This window comes from Ciona intestinalis, chromosome 4 (genome assembly GCF_000224145.3).
Source record: "Ciona intestinalis chromosome 4, KH, whole genome shotgun sequence".
Lineage (NCBI taxonomy): Eukaryota > Metazoa > Chordata > Ascidiacea > Phlebobranchia > Cionidae > Ciona > Ciona intestinalis.
The window spans coordinates 1,008,294-1,026,632 of NC_020169.2; the positions used below are offsets into that span (position 1 = coordinate 1,008,294).

The 18,339-nt window shown below is 32.7% G+C and overlaps 3 protein-coding genes across 5 annotated transcripts in view; 2 read left to right on the forward strand and 1 right to left on the reverse strand.

Annotated features, from left to right (window-relative positions):
* The window catches only part of LOC100180464 (CD97 antigen-like), an 11,481-nt gene extending 6,365 nt beyond the window's left edge, over positions 1 to 5,116 (forward strand). The window contains exons 6-18 of the mRNA XM_026834205.1: positions 107 to 232; positions 291 to 385; positions 440 to 598; positions 912 to 1,112; positions 1,311 to 1,532; positions 1,933 to 2,052; positions 2,311 to 2,448; positions 2,566 to 2,675; positions 2,745 to 2,952; positions 3,012 to 3,156; positions 3,445 to 3,602; positions 3,964 to 4,134; positions 4,517 to 5,116. Coding sequence (XP_026690006.1) covers positions 107 to 232; positions 291 to 385; positions 440 to 598; positions 912 to 1,112; positions 1,311 to 1,532; positions 1,933 to 2,052; positions 2,311 to 2,448; positions 2,566 to 2,675; positions 2,745 to 2,952; positions 3,012 to 3,156; positions 3,445 to 3,602; positions 3,964 to 4,134; positions 4,517 to 4,681 — 2,018 coding nt within the window. The 3' untranslated portion in view covers positions 4,682 to 5,116. The remainder of the gene's footprint in view (positions 1 to 106; positions 233 to 290; positions 386 to 439; positions 599 to 911; positions 1,113 to 1,310; positions 1,533 to 1,932; positions 2,053 to 2,310; positions 2,449 to 2,565; positions 2,676 to 2,744; positions 2,953 to 3,011; positions 3,157 to 3,444; positions 3,603 to 3,963; positions 4,135 to 4,516) is intronic.
* Positions 5,041 to 7,514, reverse strand: LOC100176636. Its single transcript, XM_002129907.5, has 6 exons — positions 7,131 to 7,514; positions 6,815 to 6,974; positions 6,471 to 6,587; positions 6,029 to 6,126; positions 5,694 to 5,961; positions 5,041 to 5,612 (listed from the first exon to the last, which is right to left on the reverse strand). Exons 1-6 carry the CDS (start codon positions 7,307 to 7,309, stop codon positions 5,109 to 5,111), a joined length of 1,326 nt encoding a protein of 441 aa, XP_002129943.1. The 5' UTR covers positions 7,310 to 7,514; the 3' UTR covers positions 5,041 to 5,108.
* A 342-nt stretch (positions 7,515 to 7,856) lies between these two features.
* The window catches only part of LOC100182811 (ral GTPase-activating protein subunit alpha-1), a 32,585-nt gene continuing 22,102 nt past the window's right edge, over positions 7,857 to 18,339 (forward strand). For 2 of the 3 annotated variants that reach the window (XM_018811621.2, XM_018811622.2), the window contains exons 1-22: positions 7,857 to 8,327; positions 8,798 to 8,911; positions 9,201 to 9,250; positions 9,341 to 9,398; positions 9,469 to 9,512; positions 9,578 to 9,755; positions 10,164 to 10,279; positions 10,935 to 11,073; positions 11,882 to 12,056; positions 12,692 to 12,757; positions 13,159 to 13,300; positions 13,797 to 13,931; positions 14,305 to 14,376; positions 14,437 to 14,496; positions 14,937 to 15,065; positions 15,130 to 15,234; positions 15,611 to 15,808; positions 16,080 to 16,202; positions 16,397 to 16,518; positions 17,022 to 17,215; positions 17,614 to 17,748; positions 18,192 to 18,317. In XM_018811621.2, the coding sequence (XP_018667166.1) occupies positions 8,210 to 8,327; positions 8,798 to 8,911; positions 9,201 to 9,250; positions 9,341 to 9,398; positions 9,469 to 9,512; positions 9,578 to 9,755; positions 10,164 to 10,279; positions 10,935 to 11,073; positions 11,882 to 12,056; positions 12,692 to 12,757; positions 13,159 to 13,300; positions 13,797 to 13,931; positions 14,305 to 14,376; positions 14,437 to 14,496; positions 14,937 to 15,065; positions 15,130 to 15,234; positions 15,611 to 15,808; positions 16,080 to 16,202; positions 16,397 to 16,518; positions 17,022 to 17,215; positions 17,614 to 17,748; positions 18,192 to 18,317 (2,599 nt within the window). In that variant the 5' untranslated portion in view covers positions 7,857 to 8,209. The remainder of the gene's footprint in view (positions 8,328 to 8,797; positions 8,912 to 9,200; positions 9,251 to 9,340; positions 9,399 to 9,468; positions 9,513 to 9,577; positions 9,756 to 10,163; positions 10,280 to 10,934; positions 11,074 to 11,881; positions 12,057 to 12,691; positions 12,758 to 13,158; positions 13,301 to 13,796; positions 13,932 to 14,304; positions 14,377 to 14,436; positions 14,497 to 14,936; positions 15,066 to 15,129; positions 15,235 to 15,610; positions 15,809 to 16,079; positions 16,203 to 16,396; positions 16,519 to 17,021; positions 17,216 to 17,613; positions 17,749 to 18,191; positions 18,318 to 18,339) is intronic. The other variant, XM_002123916.5, reaches the window with a different exon arrangement.

Genomic DNA, 18,339 nt, shown 5'->3' on the forward strand with positions numbered 1-18,339 from the left:
ATGTTTTTTATTAGTTCCCATTTTTGATTCTTGGTTAAATAAATATATTCATCCTGCTATTGTTGACAACCTAATATTGCGAAAATACTAAATTTAAATTGGACAGATATTAATTCATGCCTATATAATGCATCTTTGTGTCATACGAATGCTGCATGTACCAACACAAGTGGTAATTTCAAATGTACATGCGATTTTGGTTTTTCTGGTGATGGATATAAAATTTGTAAAGGTGAGATATAAAGTTTTATTACCCAAGTTTCATAAATCATACAATGCTGTTTTCACAGATAAAAATGAATGTGGGAAGAAGTCTTGTCCAAGAGGAAAGTATTGCAGGAAAGAAACAGATAAATATAAATGCCATAATATCAACTTTATAGTTGTATGTTATATTATATAAAATATAGCACACAAATTTAATATTTTTTAATTTTAGGATGGATCTTCTTTAAGTTCTCCTCAGGTGGTTGAAAATACCTTGAACAATATAAAGGAAATGACAAAGAAACCTGCACATTTGACCAAAGAAAATGTAAAGTCTCTTGGAGATTTCATGAAAAATTTAAGAAAGAACGTTGCAAAAAATGGCATAAGGGTAGGTATTGAAGTTTCTAATTGACTAAATGAAAGTAAGGATTTTTAATTATTTTGTATCAGGAAGAATCTTAACACTTTTATTGCTTAGCTGGCCAAACTTCCTCAGTGGGATGCTGCGTTTATGTTTTTTCTTTGTCTATAAACAAACTTTTATTTTATAGTTATTTGTTGATATTTTTTTGTGCCAACTTTTTTAAAAAACTGCTGCATACTAAACATACATACCCAACATTTAAACAAATTTAAAAATGCCCACAAGTTTATAGTAATCTGTGTTTAATGCAGTGTCAAATGTTAATATTCTATTTTAGGTATCCAGAAAGACACTTGATTCAGTCATACAGATAACAACTGATGTGTCGGTTGCATTAATCAACCAGTCCAACAATAATTCTGAAAGACAAGATGTTCAAACACAGATAGCAACTGCAGTAGTTGCGCTGGCACTTAGTGTGGAGGTTGGAGAAAATGAGACTGAGATACAATTCAGCACCGATTCTTTACTACTACAGGTAAAAAACTCTAGGCTTAACAAATAACTGTCAGTGTGATTGAAGTCATACAGTGTTTTTTTTAGGCAAACAATTAGCAAAAGAGACAAATAAGCAAATAGTAGTTATTATACATTCTATATTAAACATTAAATGCATGTGTTTCAAAACAAATATTGAAACTAAGCATGCCACGTTATATACCAAATATAAAAACAGGTGAACCAATATTTATCACCACCTACAAAATCTGTGGAATTTTCACCATCAAAAAAATCAGCAATCAACATTATTCTACCACCATCAGTATTTACCAAAGCTTGGGGGAATAGTGGTGATAGATCAAAACGAGATACTGTTTCAACTAACAGGAAATCAGCTTTCATATTTTATAAAGATGATTTGTTGTTCTTTTCGGAAAAGCAGGAGAATATATTATCAGTAAGTAGCGTGATATACCATTTTAACCTGGGGTGTTTATAGTCAGTTTTAGGTAAAACTAGCAATAACAGAGTTATTAGTTTTTTAAAATGTACTTTGTGAGCTTTTTTTAATAAAGTACTTGACTGAACGAAAGTGACCTATTTATTCTTGTGTGGCAGAGTAACAAGTTTATAATGCTTTTGTTCTATTTCATACACCTCTTGCTAGTTTAAGAGTAACTAAGTATGTAACTCTGTGGGTCATTTTTTTCTGTTTAGTAATTATCGTTAAGTGTTCTGCTGAAGGAAATACTGACTTACAATAGTGGCAGTGGTAAGCTTTGAATTCTGTATCTTCTAGTTGAGAATGAAGTACTATGATTTTATTAATGAATTACTACACTTTAAAAATTGTTCAGATTGCATCTGCTGATTTGACCGGAAACGAGGTTTATGGATTGACTGAATCAGTTCGAATCCAACATTATAATCGGAACTCAACTTATGGAAAGTCACTTCCAGATCCTGAAACGCTAACAGTAATAATTTATTTATATCTTTAAAATTTAATGTTTATTTAAACTCAGTAAAGAGAAAGCAATTTAACAGAGAATATTAGGATATTTTATACGTTAAAGAGTAAATGCAACCATACGTATAATATACAGTAAGCAACTAATCAGTAAAAGTATATTGATTAGTAGTTGGAAGAAAAACATATAATACCTAATATATGTATACACAACATATATATGCATATTCTATCCTGCAATGTATATTATTATTCAATTCTGTAGGTTTTGAAAACTCAGATGAAATGTGTTTATTGGGATTTTAACAACAGTGAGTGGTTGACTGAAGGTTGCTGTTTAGATATAAGTGCAGACCCACCTGAGTGCTTATGCAACCATCTAACCAACTTTGCTCTGATAGTGGTAAGCATTTAACCCTAGAGTAAAGTTTACCAGTGCAAAAAAATATGTTTTTGCTTTCATAACCATAGTTTCTGGTGTCAGCTAACCTGATAATACCTTTCATGCTTATCTATGCAGAACACTGACGTAGTTACTGCTGACGTTGCGTTGGACATTATTAGTAAAGTGGGATTGGCGCTTTCAATATTTGGCCTCTCTATCACAATACTAGTGCATTTACTTAGTCGGTCAGTAGATATAATAACCTCACATATTTATTATCAGTGACGTAATAAAAACAAACCTACCTATTTTAGTGACGTTAGTAAAAGACGCCCAGCAAAAGTGTTGATGCAAATCTGTTGCAATCTTCTGGTGGCTGACCTCATTTTTGCTGCGGGGGTGTCACGTACAGAAAATAGAGAGGCCTGTTTCGTAATTGCTACTCTATTGCATTACTTCCTGCTCTCTACCTGGTGTTGGATGACAGTGTACAGCTACGATATGTACTTATCGCTTGTGAAGGTAATGTACTTACACTAGATCAAAAAATAAAGCAGATTAAATGTTTTCCTCTTATTAAGGTATTTGTTGGGAAAGCCACACGTGTTTTGCAAAAATTCACACTGTTTGCATATCTGACACCAGCAGTAATAGTTGGAACAAATTTAGCAATTGCTGTGGGATATTATGACAAACAAAACCAAAAGAGTTTCACTTGCTCTGCTGGTAAGTTAAATGCTTGAATACAAAACAGATGAATATCACTGAATAACTTTGTCTGAAGAGGCTTTTTATACACTTTGTACCCTAAAATATCAACAAGAATGCCATTTTTAAATGATATTTTGGGGTCTTTTTCTGTAAGATAACCTGTCAGTGACCACTAGGACAATTACCATTTGTACTTTTGCCCTAGCATTAATTGGGGAATCTAGTATTATCAAATCATAAAGGAAGCACTGTAACCAAAAATCATGGTGCAAGTAACTAACACAACAAATTTATATTTTTAAGATCCCCTTGCTGCATCAACCTACAAAGCAGACAACATGTGTTGGTTAACTGGATATTCTTTATATTTGGGGTTTCTACTCCCTGTTGGTTTGATGCTCATGTACAATTTTACTGTGTTCGTTATGGTGTTTCGTGAACTAAACCAAAGCAATGGAAAAGTAAGTCACTTCGCCAATACTTGATAAGGAGAATTTTTGCGCTGCTAAACGTTAAAATCATAAATGATATTGGTGTAAACTTTAGCCTCTAAACTGGAATGTGGCACAGTTTTTACAACATCTTGTAATCAGAGAATACCAGGTTGAAAGCTCAATTCTGTTAATTTATCAATTTGTGTAGTGCGTTTAAAAACATTTAACCTCCATTATGGAGTGGGCTATTAAATCGTCCAAATTGTTGGGCATTTATATTATATCTGACCTTTACTTAATTACTAGTTGTTTTTAAGGCTACTTTACTGTTATAACATGGGCAAATAATTAAATATGTAAGTTTTCATTGGAACAAATTGCATTTCAGGCACAGACCAACCAGATAAAAAGAGATTACAAGCAAACTTTAACAATAGCTGTTACCATGTCAATGGTGATGGGTTTAACATGGTCAGTAGGTTACCTACTCTTGTTATCAGACAACAAAACCTATCTTCTTGCCATGAGTTGGATATTTGCTATCTTAAATAGTGTGCAGGTAAACACGTCTATACCTAAATTAGAGGTAATTAATTTAAAGCAATAAACTTTAAGGTTTTTAAAAGTTTAAAGGTAAATGTTAGTTTCAATGAAAATGTTAGTTTCAATGAAAATGTTAGTTTCAATGGTTTAAATTCATATGTTAAAATATACTAGTTTATGTTCCCTGTGATAATGGTATTCAGTGGCACTGTCAAAGGACCCTATTTTCATTAAATATATACTTATAATCAACTGCCGAAAGTGTTCAGATTGAGTATTTTGGATACTGACTGCACCACTGGTGTTATCTGTCAAACTTTGCATTTCGATATTTCTAGCCATACATAAACCAAATATGCATAGATCAGAATTGTAACAGTAAAAATCTAAATCTCTAGGGTTTTGTTATATTCCTACTCACTGCTGTGAGGCGACCCGATCTTAGAAAAGTTTGGATGTCACCAATACAAAGTGCCTTGAGCAAATCAACATCTGTTGTTGGAAGGCTTGGCAGTTCTGAGAAATCATACACAGTATCTATTGTGTCATCATCAAAAGTGTGATCATCAATAATCAAAAACAATTTTTATTTCGGACAATGTCACTGTATATCAGTCGGACAATGTCACTGTATATCAGTGTATTCTTGTTGCTAATGTTTTTTACTACGGAAGGGATTTTGGTTTAATTGTTATATACATAAACTGGCAAACTGTACATAACCTTTTATATATCATCTACTATTTGTTATTTCTGTTTAATTTTGCTACTCTACCAATGTTTTGTATGTCCTGTTTTTGTATCATTCAAAGAAATTCTCAATAGATCTAAAACACTTTCCTGGTTAGTCACAAACTAAACTTGGAGGCACTGAAGTAAATATTTAATAGATTTATTTTATTTGTGCTTGTTTACTTTTTGCAACAATAATGTTAAAAAATTATTCAGTGATTAATGTAATTTATAAAATCAACTTCTTGAATTATAAGTTCACTCTAGTTTTGATCTTCTTTCTTTGCCATACGTTGGCTTGCGCTTTCCTATTGCGCGGGGTCGTGCAGAGCGTGCAAATGCATTGTAAAAAGCATATAACCCAAGCACACAGAAAGACCACACCACCACCACATACTCTGCATGGTTTTCATATGGGATACCACACACTGTGTACCATTGCTTGCCTATAAGCTCTGGATGCTCAGTAACATTTGGAGGCCCTTTTACACCATTAAACTCAGCACACCGAAAATCAAAGTACCCTTCATCATAATTAAGAGGATCCAGGTATTTCTGCTTAGTATACACCACGCCGGAAGTAGCATATTGTTCTACTTTTACTTCAGCAGGACCGATAGGCTCATGCATCCCATAAGAACGCTCATTTTCTGGCTTTGCAAACATAACAAGGAACATGTAGAATATATAATATATGGTAAGAATAAAACCACTTTCATTTTTAACCCATCTTGACCACGTCATGCTTCTAGTTTGCCGAGCCTGCAAATAAGTGACATTGTCATTGATAAAAAAACAAACAATGATTCTGATTTTGAGTAAACTCACATGTCTACTACATACCTCGTCTGACGGTGTTCTATCATTCCAATACACTATACCGAAGTACAATGCAAACACAATGAACATTATGACTTCAGAATGAATGCCAAAGCCATCTTTAAGCCCATGGTATATAGGTAGCATTTGGAATATCACAGCTAATGCCATTGATAGCATGCCAGTAATAATCACGCATGTTATCTCCCTGATAAAACCGCCAGATGCAACTGCTTTGTCTGAACTCCGAGTAAGAAGGTACCTCGAACCATTAAGCAGTGCGGCAAATGTGCTAAAAATACATTGGTTAAAAAAGTCTTTCCAATCTTACATGTTGTGTGAAATAATTTAGTATTTACCTATGAAAACTCATATGGAAGAAATAACTTGTCCATGGAACCCAGTAATGACGATCTTCTAGGTTTGGATCAGTATCGTGCCACGTCCACCATAATAACTAAGCAAACAGTAGTTAATATACAATCATGCTATATCCTATAGGCAGCATATTAATTATTAAAAAACATAACAACACGTATAAAGCATTCATATTCTGAAACAAATATCATCAGGAAATATTCATGTTGCTACCAAGTATTAAATGGTTTTCAAGAGGCAAGAACTGATTTCCTGGTATAAAACCATTATAAAATAGGTTTTATTGAAACCAACATTTCACATGTAAGCCTTAAACAGTGAAACTAATTTTTTAAATGTTGACTGAAATAATTCCAAACCCCATGTTAATTTTTATGCCATATGATCAGCAATTGGAAAATATCACTTCACAACTTCTCTTACTTTTATTCCCATAATATCATATGGAAAATCGATTAAAACATCAAACAATCCAACAGCAAATGGTTCTGCCCACCAAGGTAGCTTCAAGTGTTCAGCTGCAATGTAAGCATGAGTGATCTGAAACATAAATTTAAGGTGTAATCTCCAATTGTGCATAAACTACTAAAGTTCTACATGCATAACACGCCACCAAAACATCAGTGAAAAGTGCAACGTTTTTATAACAGATTTCGGTTTTATTAGGATCAAAGAATTGGTGGTATGAAAGTTTACCAACCTACAGATCCAAAGGATTAAAAATCAAAGCATAACAGTTTCAAAATGTATAAACAAAGTTTATTTACCGTCGCTGGATAAAATAAAACAATGTACAGTGGAAACCTTTGACCAACAAATATGACTGGTGTCTGACTATGCCAGAAGTTGTTAACATCAGGTAAGTGATAAACTATCACCTCAGTTACAATTCCATGCAACAATGCAGCAAACCACATGTACACATATCTGCAGTAAATGCAGAAATTTCATTTCCATGCAGTGCAGGAACAAAAGCAGTTAAGTTCAAGTTATGTATTACTGTGTTAAGTTATGTATACACTAAATGATGTTAAAAGTTTAGGATCAATTTTCAACGAAATAATGACGATTTGATTCGATTACCTGCTATTCCAGCCGTGACGAACAGCAAATTTAAGTGCCATGAAGGACATCGCAAGGTACAACACATTTGCAAGCAGGAATGTTGGCTGGTTTTCCCACATTTCCGGGATGGATGGATTGTTTAAACGAACAAACCAGTCCTGCCATTGCCACAGCCTTTCCGTGTTCATACCTTCCATTTCTAGTGTTGCAACACAAGCTCAGACGAAGCAACCTACTCTCGCCGGTCAAATTTGTTAGTGATGGACTTTTACCAAAACCGATGTGCAGCCTTTTTTCCTTTTTGCGGCTTTTTTCCTGTTTTATCTGTGACGACAAATTTGGGGTTCTTTTTTGTTACTTTATTCTTGTGTGTTTATCCTATGTGTTCGGTATGTAACAAATGGATACGGTTTATTTTTTCATATATCTCGGAACCGAAGTTCAGAGAAACTTAGTTAAGTGTCAAATTCGTTTCCAGTAATACGACAAATGTATCTCAAAACTAGATTTCAAGCTTTGGTTTTTTTGAAATTGTAGAATTCAGTGTATAGGCAAATCCATACATAAGCACAGAAAAACCAAGGCACCCACTATTTTATAGCAAACTACCGTCGCCCTAAATTTGTCGAGTTGTCCAACAAAGAAGAAATGTTTTCGCCGATCAGCTGAGAAATAAGTTAGGTTCGTTCGTTCATCTATGACTGTGTTAATGTTAAAATTTTGCTGCAGCTGGAAAACTTCTCAGTTTGTGAGAGAAATGTAATTACATTACATAGGACAGTGTAGGTTTTGTATTTTGTTTTTGCTTATAACCAAATAACCAATGGCATGCCATTTCTTGCAGCTCATTTCCATACCCACTGACCAATCTAAAAATGAAATGTCAACTGTAAACTTATAATAAAAATAAAATAACTGTAACTTAATCCCGGAACTACTATTCAGAAGAAAAAAGAACACCTAATAATTGATTAATTCCACACTAAAACTAAAGAGAAACTAAATTATCGAAAAGGAGCGACATTTGCATTCAATCATTCTGGTGATGAGCAAAGCATGGTGCAAGTTAAAGGTCTGGTTCCTTAATTGAAAGAGAAATGTTTAAGATTCACCGCCAACCCCAAGGTGAAGGAGCTGTTAAGAAGTCAATACAAAAGCTTTTGGACCCAAAGAAGGATGTTGTGACACGTCTCAAGCATTTGAAGAACATTATAGGTAGGTTGTTCTCAATTTTTACCATGCTTCAGATATCCATCATACAGAACTGCAAATGAGAATAAATTTCAATTACTGTGTAAAGTAGTCTGATTCTGTTTTCTATTCATTGTGTTTACACAAATTATGTAATGTGCCATCGGTTAGCTCACTCAGCTGCATATATTATTTTGCTTTTAACCTTTGAATGTGCACGATTAAGTTTTATCAAAGAGTGTATTTGGAATCATTTAGCTAGTCTGCAGAGTATGGTTTATCAAATGACAAATATATATATATACGAGAAGCCATGAGCTTTGCTTGCTAAAATATTAAATAGAATCTAATGTGCAAATATGTCTTATTATTCGCACTTCGCACTCGTATTAGGTCACCATTTACCAACTTTGACCTACACATTTGATTGTACTAAAACAATAATTTTCTATATGCAGTTTCAGTTAATCATTAATACATCCTTTTTGTCACAGACAACAGCTCAAATATTGAAGTACAAGCTTTATTTGAACTTCACTATTCTCATATTTACTTCGTGTTTTTTGAGAATTTTCTCCTGGCTGAAACCAACTTAAGATTAAAAGGATGTAAGTTGACATATTGTTATGTATACCTTATCAATTTAACATATGTCCTGGCCCATAGTGTTAGACGTTAATATTATACTTGTTTTAGTATTAGAGTATTACAGTTGCTTGCATCATATTTTCTAGTGATATTTCATACATCCTGTGCCCTATTCACAAGTTATAACATAAAGTAATTTAGTGATTACTGATTGTTTTAATGAGCGTTTAGTGCTGGATATTTTATGATACATTCCCATTAATGTTATTACCTTAATTATTCATAATATTCTCCTTCTTCGTTCTACAGCTCATCGAGCTCAAAGAGAAGAATTAGATGCAATACTTGTCATATTTGAGGTAAGCATGCAATATATTGGTGATATAAATTTGCCGCTCACAAATGTTGTGAACACCAGGATACATATACTAACATTATCTTTATTTCAGCAAATTTTAGTAAATCTTCCAGAGTTGATTCATCAGAGGTGGCAATATCATAGCATAGGTAAATATTAAATTTTATAGCCTAGTGTTTATTTAAAGTTAGGTATGTTCAATCTTGTATTTTATTACAGACACTGTTATAAAACGGCTTCTACATTCCCAAAACTCACTGAAAGTAAGTGGTCATTTAAATATTGATTTGCAAAGTGGAAACATATACTTAAGATTAATTTCATATAGGTACGAAGAGAGGGCATTCATTTTTTCTTATTGTGGTTGCGTGCCCTTGGTAAAAATGCAATACCACGTACATTGCTTCTCTATGCATGCTTGGTGCCAGGCTTTCCACCACCTACATTTAGTGATGGGAAACCTTACAGTCTTGAGTGGCTTGTGAACATGCCAATCAATGAAGAGCGTATGTTTGTGTTTTTTTATTGTAACCGTCTTACCAGGGTTCTGGTTTAGATTTAGGGTTCTTTTCTTACTGATGGGCAATCAGCCAATCACCTCTTTTTGGGCTATGTAAGATTCATAGTTAATGAGCAGGCCACTAAAGATGACATTATGGTAAATGTTTCATGAAAAGTTTTCTGTATTGAAAAACTTGGGGTTCTGGTTTAAAAAAACCTTATAGTGTTGGTGGTTTAAACCCACATACTACCGGCACAGCCTGGGGTCTAATCGGGTACAGACAGATTTATTTTATTGGTTCTGGCTATGCTGTTGCATTGGAGTACACCACTGTTGTTTTTACTAGATACAATTCTTTTTTTATCAAACATGAAATAACCACAATTAAACCTAATTTATTTGATCCCCCCAGATGGTGTTCATCAAGTTGAAATCATGTGTCTTGTACCGCCACCTTCGGGTGAGAAGGTTCCGCTTGACTTGACCAAATATTTTCTGGATTCTGTGCTTGAGTTCATGGTGTTAAAGGTGAGGCAAGTCACATATTTGTCTACCACACATATTTGTCTTTTATTTAAGGCGATGTTGTAGGCAAACAAATTCAAAGAATACTTTACTGCATTTTGTAAATTGTAACCTCTTTTTTCTGTATACACATACACCGTATAACTTTTATGAATTGAGGTGTTAATACAATTTTTTTTATGTTCAACCTTTTATATATACACTTTCTATTACCATTTAAAATTAAGAACCACAGCAGTCAATAAACCTATGTAATTGAATAGGTCAATTAAATAGATTATCAAAGCAAATTTTCCAATACTAACACCATATTGAACCAAATATAAGTTATATACCATGGTCCATGGTAATACATCAATGGGTATCTGTATAAATTAATAGGGGCCTAATTTGTATATATAGGTATAAGGTATTGTAAATTGTATTTTGAGAAAATATACTATAATATTTAACTAGCAACTGGTCAATGCATTAGATTATTAGAAAACTGTATACAGCCTATGTTATACCTTAAATCTTTATTAAACTAGTAATGAAGCAAAATATTTCAATATTTAATAACATTTGCGCTATCCTGTTAAGGAAATATTGCGAATATGTATGTAATGAACACCTTTTTAAAAACCCAATAATAAGTGATTGCTTAATTAATCACCAGTCGCAAGCTTTGAGATGGAAGGAGGAACGAATGAAAATTGAATGCTTCAGTTTCCTGTGGGATCTATTCAAGGAGTATTACCTTCCTCATGCATTCACTGACTTCAATTTCAACACAAGCATATACAACACAGCTTTGTGTAAGTGTTTCAATACAGCTACATGTTTTGCACAATGTGTATACTTTGCTAGTTAAAGGATAAAGTTTGGCAAAGCTCAAAAGTCTGTTTTTCTTTCTGTTCTGTTGGACATTTTGTTTATTTTCTAAATAATTCATAAGACTCAGGTTTGTGTATATTGTTTACAAAAGAAATATTTTTTTATGGTAACACCATTGGAATATGACACACTGGTTTTCTCAAGTGTATTTTACTTACTACAGTACAGTGAGTACTGATTATAGGTGGTTGGCTTGACATTTCTTTTCATGGCCGAACCTTGACAATAACAACCTCATACCAACCATTAAAGTGAATAACTGTGGTTAGTAGGGTGGTTAGATTTTGTCATGCCCAATGATTTTCAATCTAAAAAATGTAGAAAAGTGATTGACGTACACACATATTGTGTGTTCTAAAAAACTAGAATTAGTGCTGGTTTATTACTTACCTAATTGGTTAATTTTAAATTTATTAAAAAAATAGGGTTATTTTTGCTTTTAACTAACCGCTTTTGAAATAAAACTAATTTTCTGTTCCGCTTAGTTCAATGATAAGACGTCAAGCAACAATAATAAGTAAATCTTTAAAACAGTGACTAACTAAGGTGTGGGGGTTGGTATTACCCCTAATAATAAGGTGATAGTCTCTTTGGCTACACCACTGGTATGGCTTTTATCTTATGAAACCCATTTATCTGTGTTATCTGAAGTAATGTATTGTCATACTTACACAGTAGTACTAAACCACCAACATAACTATAAGTTTTATAATCATCTTAATATTTTAGGTCTTCCTGAGCCTCGTGAGTCGGTAAATTACGTCCTCAATGTTTCCGACTCCGGATCAATTGATCCTCGAATCGAGGTTGCATCGGGATGTTCCATGCTCCAAGCAAGAGTTAGCATCATTAAGTGGATCATTGCTTTCACAGGAAGGTTTGAGAAGACTCAGATTCACAACAAGTTAGTGAAGAATGCCGTATTATTGTATTTTTTTGGAATTATAGAATTAAAAGTGCTTGTAATTAGTTTAAGGAAGTCCAGATTTTTATTAGAGGTTTAGTGTAGCACAATTTTTTGTGTTTGTTTGCATTATATAATTCTTAAAATTTTATTCTGTCCTTACCACTAACTTGAAATAACAGTTTCATTTTTTAAATACTAACTATATTTTGCAAGTTTCCTTTTTATATCTTCAGTTATTTATTTGTAACTCTATATTATCTCTTCTGCAATAGCCTAACAGTTTCAAAGTTAATTTGTTTATAATTGTTGTCACCCTATGGCCTATATCCTATTCCAAACCCAATGCTCATATATACATTAAGCGGTGTCATGCAGTCATCAAGTTTCAAGGAAAACTAGCAATGTTTAGTCATCAGACTATGGATTGAAACTATAACTTGTTATTCTTGCTTGTGCAATAATGCCAAAAAAATGTTAAATGCAACTAATATGCAAAACATTTTGTTTCCCCTGTTTTGTTTAATTATATTAAAATTTTGTTGCTTGCTATTTAGAAAAAAAGTAATTTGATAATTTGCATGCTGTCTTTGAATCAGTGCATGTTGTGTAATTGGACTGACATTTTTCCTCAGACCTGACTCTGCTATTGAAGCACTGCAACGTCAGGTACTTAAGCAGCTGCAGGAATTAAATGTCAGGTAGTTTCTCTCTTGCATTTTCCTCAACCACAACTCCATTTGCTTTGTTTTAAAATTAAAAAGTAAAATTTCTAAAAGTAACTTCTAAACAGTGCTGCTGTTTGCATTTTGGTATTGCAGTAGTGTGTTATGCAATTTTAGCTTGATTTAGTTAAGTTATATGCTATTTGCTATATGCATGGCGTTTTTTTGTATGGCGTTTTTTTGACGAAAGATTTTAGTATAATTTAATATCAAATTTTAAAATTATACTGCTGGACTAATGGCTCCTTGGCCTAAACCCTACCTCCTATGACAGGCACTGCAGAATCTAGAATAGACCTAATATAAAACCTAAAAAAGGCATTTTTTTATAAATTGTAAAAATAAAGAAGTGGATTTAAACTGATCATCTTCATCAGTAACAATGATCAAAGTAAAGATGGGAGCGAGAGCAAATCCTCCACTCCCGCATCTTCCAACCCTCCTCAACATCTGAGCGTTTCATCCGTCCAACAAATTGAAACAGAGGCAAACTCCAACACCAGCACTCTCACTGAGAAAGTATGTAAAATTGGAATAGCTATAAAAACTTATGTTAAACAATTTAATAATTGGTTATAAAACACCAGATTATTTGTGGTTAGATTCAAATTTAACTAAACGCGTAAAATGCAATAAAATCATAAAACAGTTAGTGTATGTAAAATATGTATCAATAAATGAATCTTTATTTTAGGAATTAATTATTGCACACTTCCACTCATTGTAAAATCTTTATTCAGTTGTTGATTGTTAGTTTAAGGTTCATCATTTTGTTTTACATCTTGGCAACATTTGAAATTAAACATAGGTAATTTACAAAACTGTGTATAGAAAGTAATTCTCTTTAAATTTCTAGGTATGTATAGACTGCTTATCCATATTAAAAACTGGGCCTGTTAAAAATATATTTTAACGAAAAAGCTTTGTGTTTGTTTGCATGCTGTATGTGCCTATTTTTCAGGTTTTAATATTTCTTGTACAAAACTTTTAAACCACTGTATATTCCCATTGGCAGGAGCCAAGTATATCGAGTGTGTCGAGTTTAGATGATAAACTAAGGTCAAGTGCTTCTGCTGAAGAAGAATTAGTGCGTGATGTGTTATATTCTACAAGGCAAAATATCAACATTGTCCATGAGATGTTTCGACAGGTGTGTTTTATGTTTTAAATTACTTGTATATTTTGTATTATCCTAATAATCTGTATACTGCGTGGTAAATTATAAAAATTTCTAAAATAATTAGGCACTAATATTCTTAATCTTCTTAAAGTTGTTAAGATTTCTAGCCTGTTCTCTTATTATTTAAGCTATTTAATAGTTAGTTAACTAACTTTTGTAAATTTTGTGTCAAAGTCTCTTTCCCTAATTTCTTATGCGTATAAACATATTTAGATCCCATTTAGGTAGCCTTTATTTGAAATTTATTATAACACAAACTTTCTTTTATACTCCCTTCATGATAACCATGTGGTTCATACCATCTGTTATTTGCATTGCTCATTTCACCTATTTATTCTCACAGGCGTTCATGCTTCCACTCACTGAGGTTCCCACGATGAGAAGGGTAGTGAAAGTGTACCAGGAATGGATACAGGTGAATATTCATACACCCCCTTATATCAGGCATATGATAATTTGTGGATTGTTTTAATAGGAAGGAGAGATTCCTCTTTTCATGGAGGAAATACCAAAAGATATGAATGTCGAATCTGAGGTAAATGCTGAATATGTTACAGCAATTTGAAAAACACTGACAACAAATTTACATTCTTAATTTTAGATGTAACAGTATGTTTTTTAGTTTTTAGTTAAATGTGTCGTGTCACAAAGTAATTTAATATAGTTGTGTGGAGTTGTTTAGAAAATTAGGACATTAATTTTAATAATTTACATTTGTTATGCTTGGTAAATGAATATGATAACAGCTCAAATAAAAATACATCACACTTCCAAAAATGCTACAAGTTACAATAAACATAACTTTTGTAGCTTGGGATTTTTTATATTGTATTAATGCCAATTAAATTCTTGAAAATTTGAAATATATAAACACACAATACAATACTTTTGTGCCAGTGTGCTAATGAACATTACATAGATTCGTGCTTTATATAAACTTTTTATATTGAAAATATTTAACATTTCTATGTTCAGGAATCTCATTCAGATGAAGGTGAAGAGAAAGAAGTTTTATCGCGACAAAAATCAACAAATTCTCTTCGTAATGTGTCTTATATGAGAGGCCAGTTACATTCGGTCATTGATAATGCTTTAAATACTCATGTAAGTATGACGCATATGTTGTTTTAACATTTACATTGCTTTGTATTAATTACTTGATGATTAGGTGCGTGCTGGACCACAGACAACCTTACAACTCTTCATAACAAACTCTGCTCATGTATTTCTTGTTGAACCGCCCAGGAACGCTACAAAACTTGTGCAAGCGCAGGTATTTCAGCATTTTTTAACTGTTTGTTGACTAACACCATAAATAGATTTTATTTTTAGTATTTTGCAGGAATAATTGAATAAAGCAAATCAAAAAATTGTCGAAAAAAAATCCTTTGTGTCAGATTACATTAGTACCTTTGTAGTCTATTTTTACTTTTTATTATTTTTTTCTATAGCTGAGATAAAAAATAAGGCAACCCATTATTCACCACTGGGTAGTACCATATATTGTTAAGCGTAATGCTTAAGACACACTTGCCAACAATAAATGCAGCATTGATCTGTGCACCCGGTACCTTCTTCTCTAATTTAACCACTGTGTGGCGATAACGGTACTGTTTGAAATCTGTCAAGTTTTTATTTCTTCTTTTCAGGTTGATGTATGCAAGCGTGTGTTGAATTTATATCGGTACATGGTGATGAATGTGTTTCTATCCGAAGTAACATGGCAGCAGTTGTTACGTGTACTTCTTCATATAACTCGTGTTATGCTGCAAGAAGCCACCTTTGATGAACCATCTGTGAATAAATACGAAACTGTTGCAGGACGCCTTGCTGGCCCAGTATTTCAAGTCAGTCACATGTATTCTACATTCTTAAACTTTTAAAGATATATACGAGTCACATGACAGTTTTTCCCATAACTAATTTTATAATTTCCAAATGTACTTATCTTGTTTTTGTCAGAATATTAGGTCTTATGGAAAGATAATATGTCTGGTGGCAACAGATAAGCAACAGAATATAAGTATTTTTAACATAGTCTTTATCATTTTAACCAAAAAGTTTTACGTTTTTTTTACGAATTTTAAATTTTTATCAATGTTTTTCATTTATTCACAGACCTTGATTGTATCTTGGATCAAAGCAAATCTATTCGTCCAAGTATCACGTGATTTATGGGATGAGTTGGTGGATGTGTTATCATCACTCACCAACTGGGAAGAACTTATCACGGAATGGGCCGTGAGTTTTTTCGAGTTTTTCATATCATATATTTCATATTAATGATTTTTACTTTGTTTTTTTCTTTTTAAGGAAAAGATTCATAATACTTTTTTCTTGCTTTACGGAACAACATAATTACAAAATACTGATGTAATGTGGTAACTTTTTTTTACCAAATACTAATATATTTATTTCATGTTTGTTTGTTGTAGAAAAACATGGAGACAATGACAAGAGTTCTAGCAAGGCATGTTTATAAACTTGAACTACAAGATTTACCACTGGATCGTCTAACTGAGCAAAAGCATAAAAAACAAAGAAAAACTGGCCAAAAGTAAGTATTAATTCTTGATAAACTTTGGTAAATTCTAATGTATTTTGTACAGCATGGTATATGAACACAGTTTTAAAATAATATTAAATTTTGACTACATAGTAGATAGGAATTAGCAGTCAATAACATCTGGTGAGGAACTTGTGATGGCATCTTGGGTGTTGGGGTGCTTATGTCATAGCATTTTAAATTTTACCTACCGATAAATAGGAAGCGACAGAATTCAACATCTTGTGAAGTCCATGCATTAGCTCCATGGGTAATGTGGTAGTTAAAGCATGGTTGGTCTATTTCATAATGTCTTCTGCCTGTCTATGAGTTAGAATATAATGTACATTTGTGGTCATTTTTTTCCATTGTATGCTTTATCGAAAAAAAAAAATTAACAATTTTATATAAAATGGCAAATATTTGGTCACAAAGCAGCGACATAAAATCATTCTTTTTTTTTCTAGCTCAAACTTGCTTATTTTAAATAATTTCCAACATTTCATTTGTCGCAGCAAAAAGCAATCAATAACATCTGAGAATTCTTCTCGCTTAAACGAACGATCATTTAGCCGAGGATGGAGCCAGGATTCGGTTCCAGGAGCAAGTGATGTGGAATCAAATAAAGTCTCCCTGCATCCACCTGAAGAGCAGATCCCGGATGATGTGATCTCTCCTCCTCTTCATGGAAGACCAAGATCATCAACAAGTGAGAGAAATCAAATAGGAATATATTTTTTACTGCTGGATTTTTTTTACTGCCTAAATTTCACAGTTTACATTCTCTGATACGGGTTTCCTAAACTTTTTCATGGTTGAGTTGAATCTTGTTTGCGGCACACCAATTTAAAAAACACATATTTCATAGATTTTAAGTCATATTTCACATTCGTTTCAACCATCATTGTATATTTACCTAGAAAGGTTTACACCCAGTTTTAAAAACCCTAATTTAAATGCTGTCATTACCTGACAAAATATGTGTTTGACACTCCAGAGTAAATTTCACTGCCATATATCTCTATACTAGCTCTTACAATACATTATAATTATTAATTTGCCTTAATAATGAAACCATAAATACCAACCATGTTAACATTCCTCTAGTGATCGGAGACACAAGCAACAACCCATTGTTAGTTCTTCCACACAGAGGGTTATCCGATACATTTGCTTCAAATCAGATGACGGAAAATGAAGGTTTAAAACGATGTAACAGTGCTTCAGATATACCTAACTCAGGTATAATGTTTTATCCATGTGCGAAACGTTCTCTTGCCTTCTTTTTGACAGCTATATAAATATAAAAAAACACCATCCAAATTTCTGGAAGAAAATTTTGTGTTATTTTTTATACTTGTTAATAAATATGTTGGCTCAAACTCAAAGGTAATATCGCATTAACATAATGGTTCCTAAACCATTGTTTGTGGCAGCGAAAGTTGGTTAATCAAGACACATCAGTTTTTTCAATCTATTACTTATTTTTTTGCTTGCATATTTCAGCATGTGTTTAAAACTGTCACATGCTAACTTGGGACCAAATATCAAATAATATTTGGTGCTGTCGATTTTCAGTTTTAGACTCGCGTAGATATACCTAACACCCGAATTAATAATTACAAATAATAGTACACCATACAATAATAATAGTAAAGTATAAAATATATAATCTACTTATACAGACAACACCCTTCATACTTCATCATGTTCATCACAAAGACATAGAAGTGACTCAGACAGTCAAAGAGGAACCAACATTCATTCATCTATGGATAACAAACCTAACCAAGACAATGGGCTGCATGTTGGTATGTGTTTACTTAGTAATGA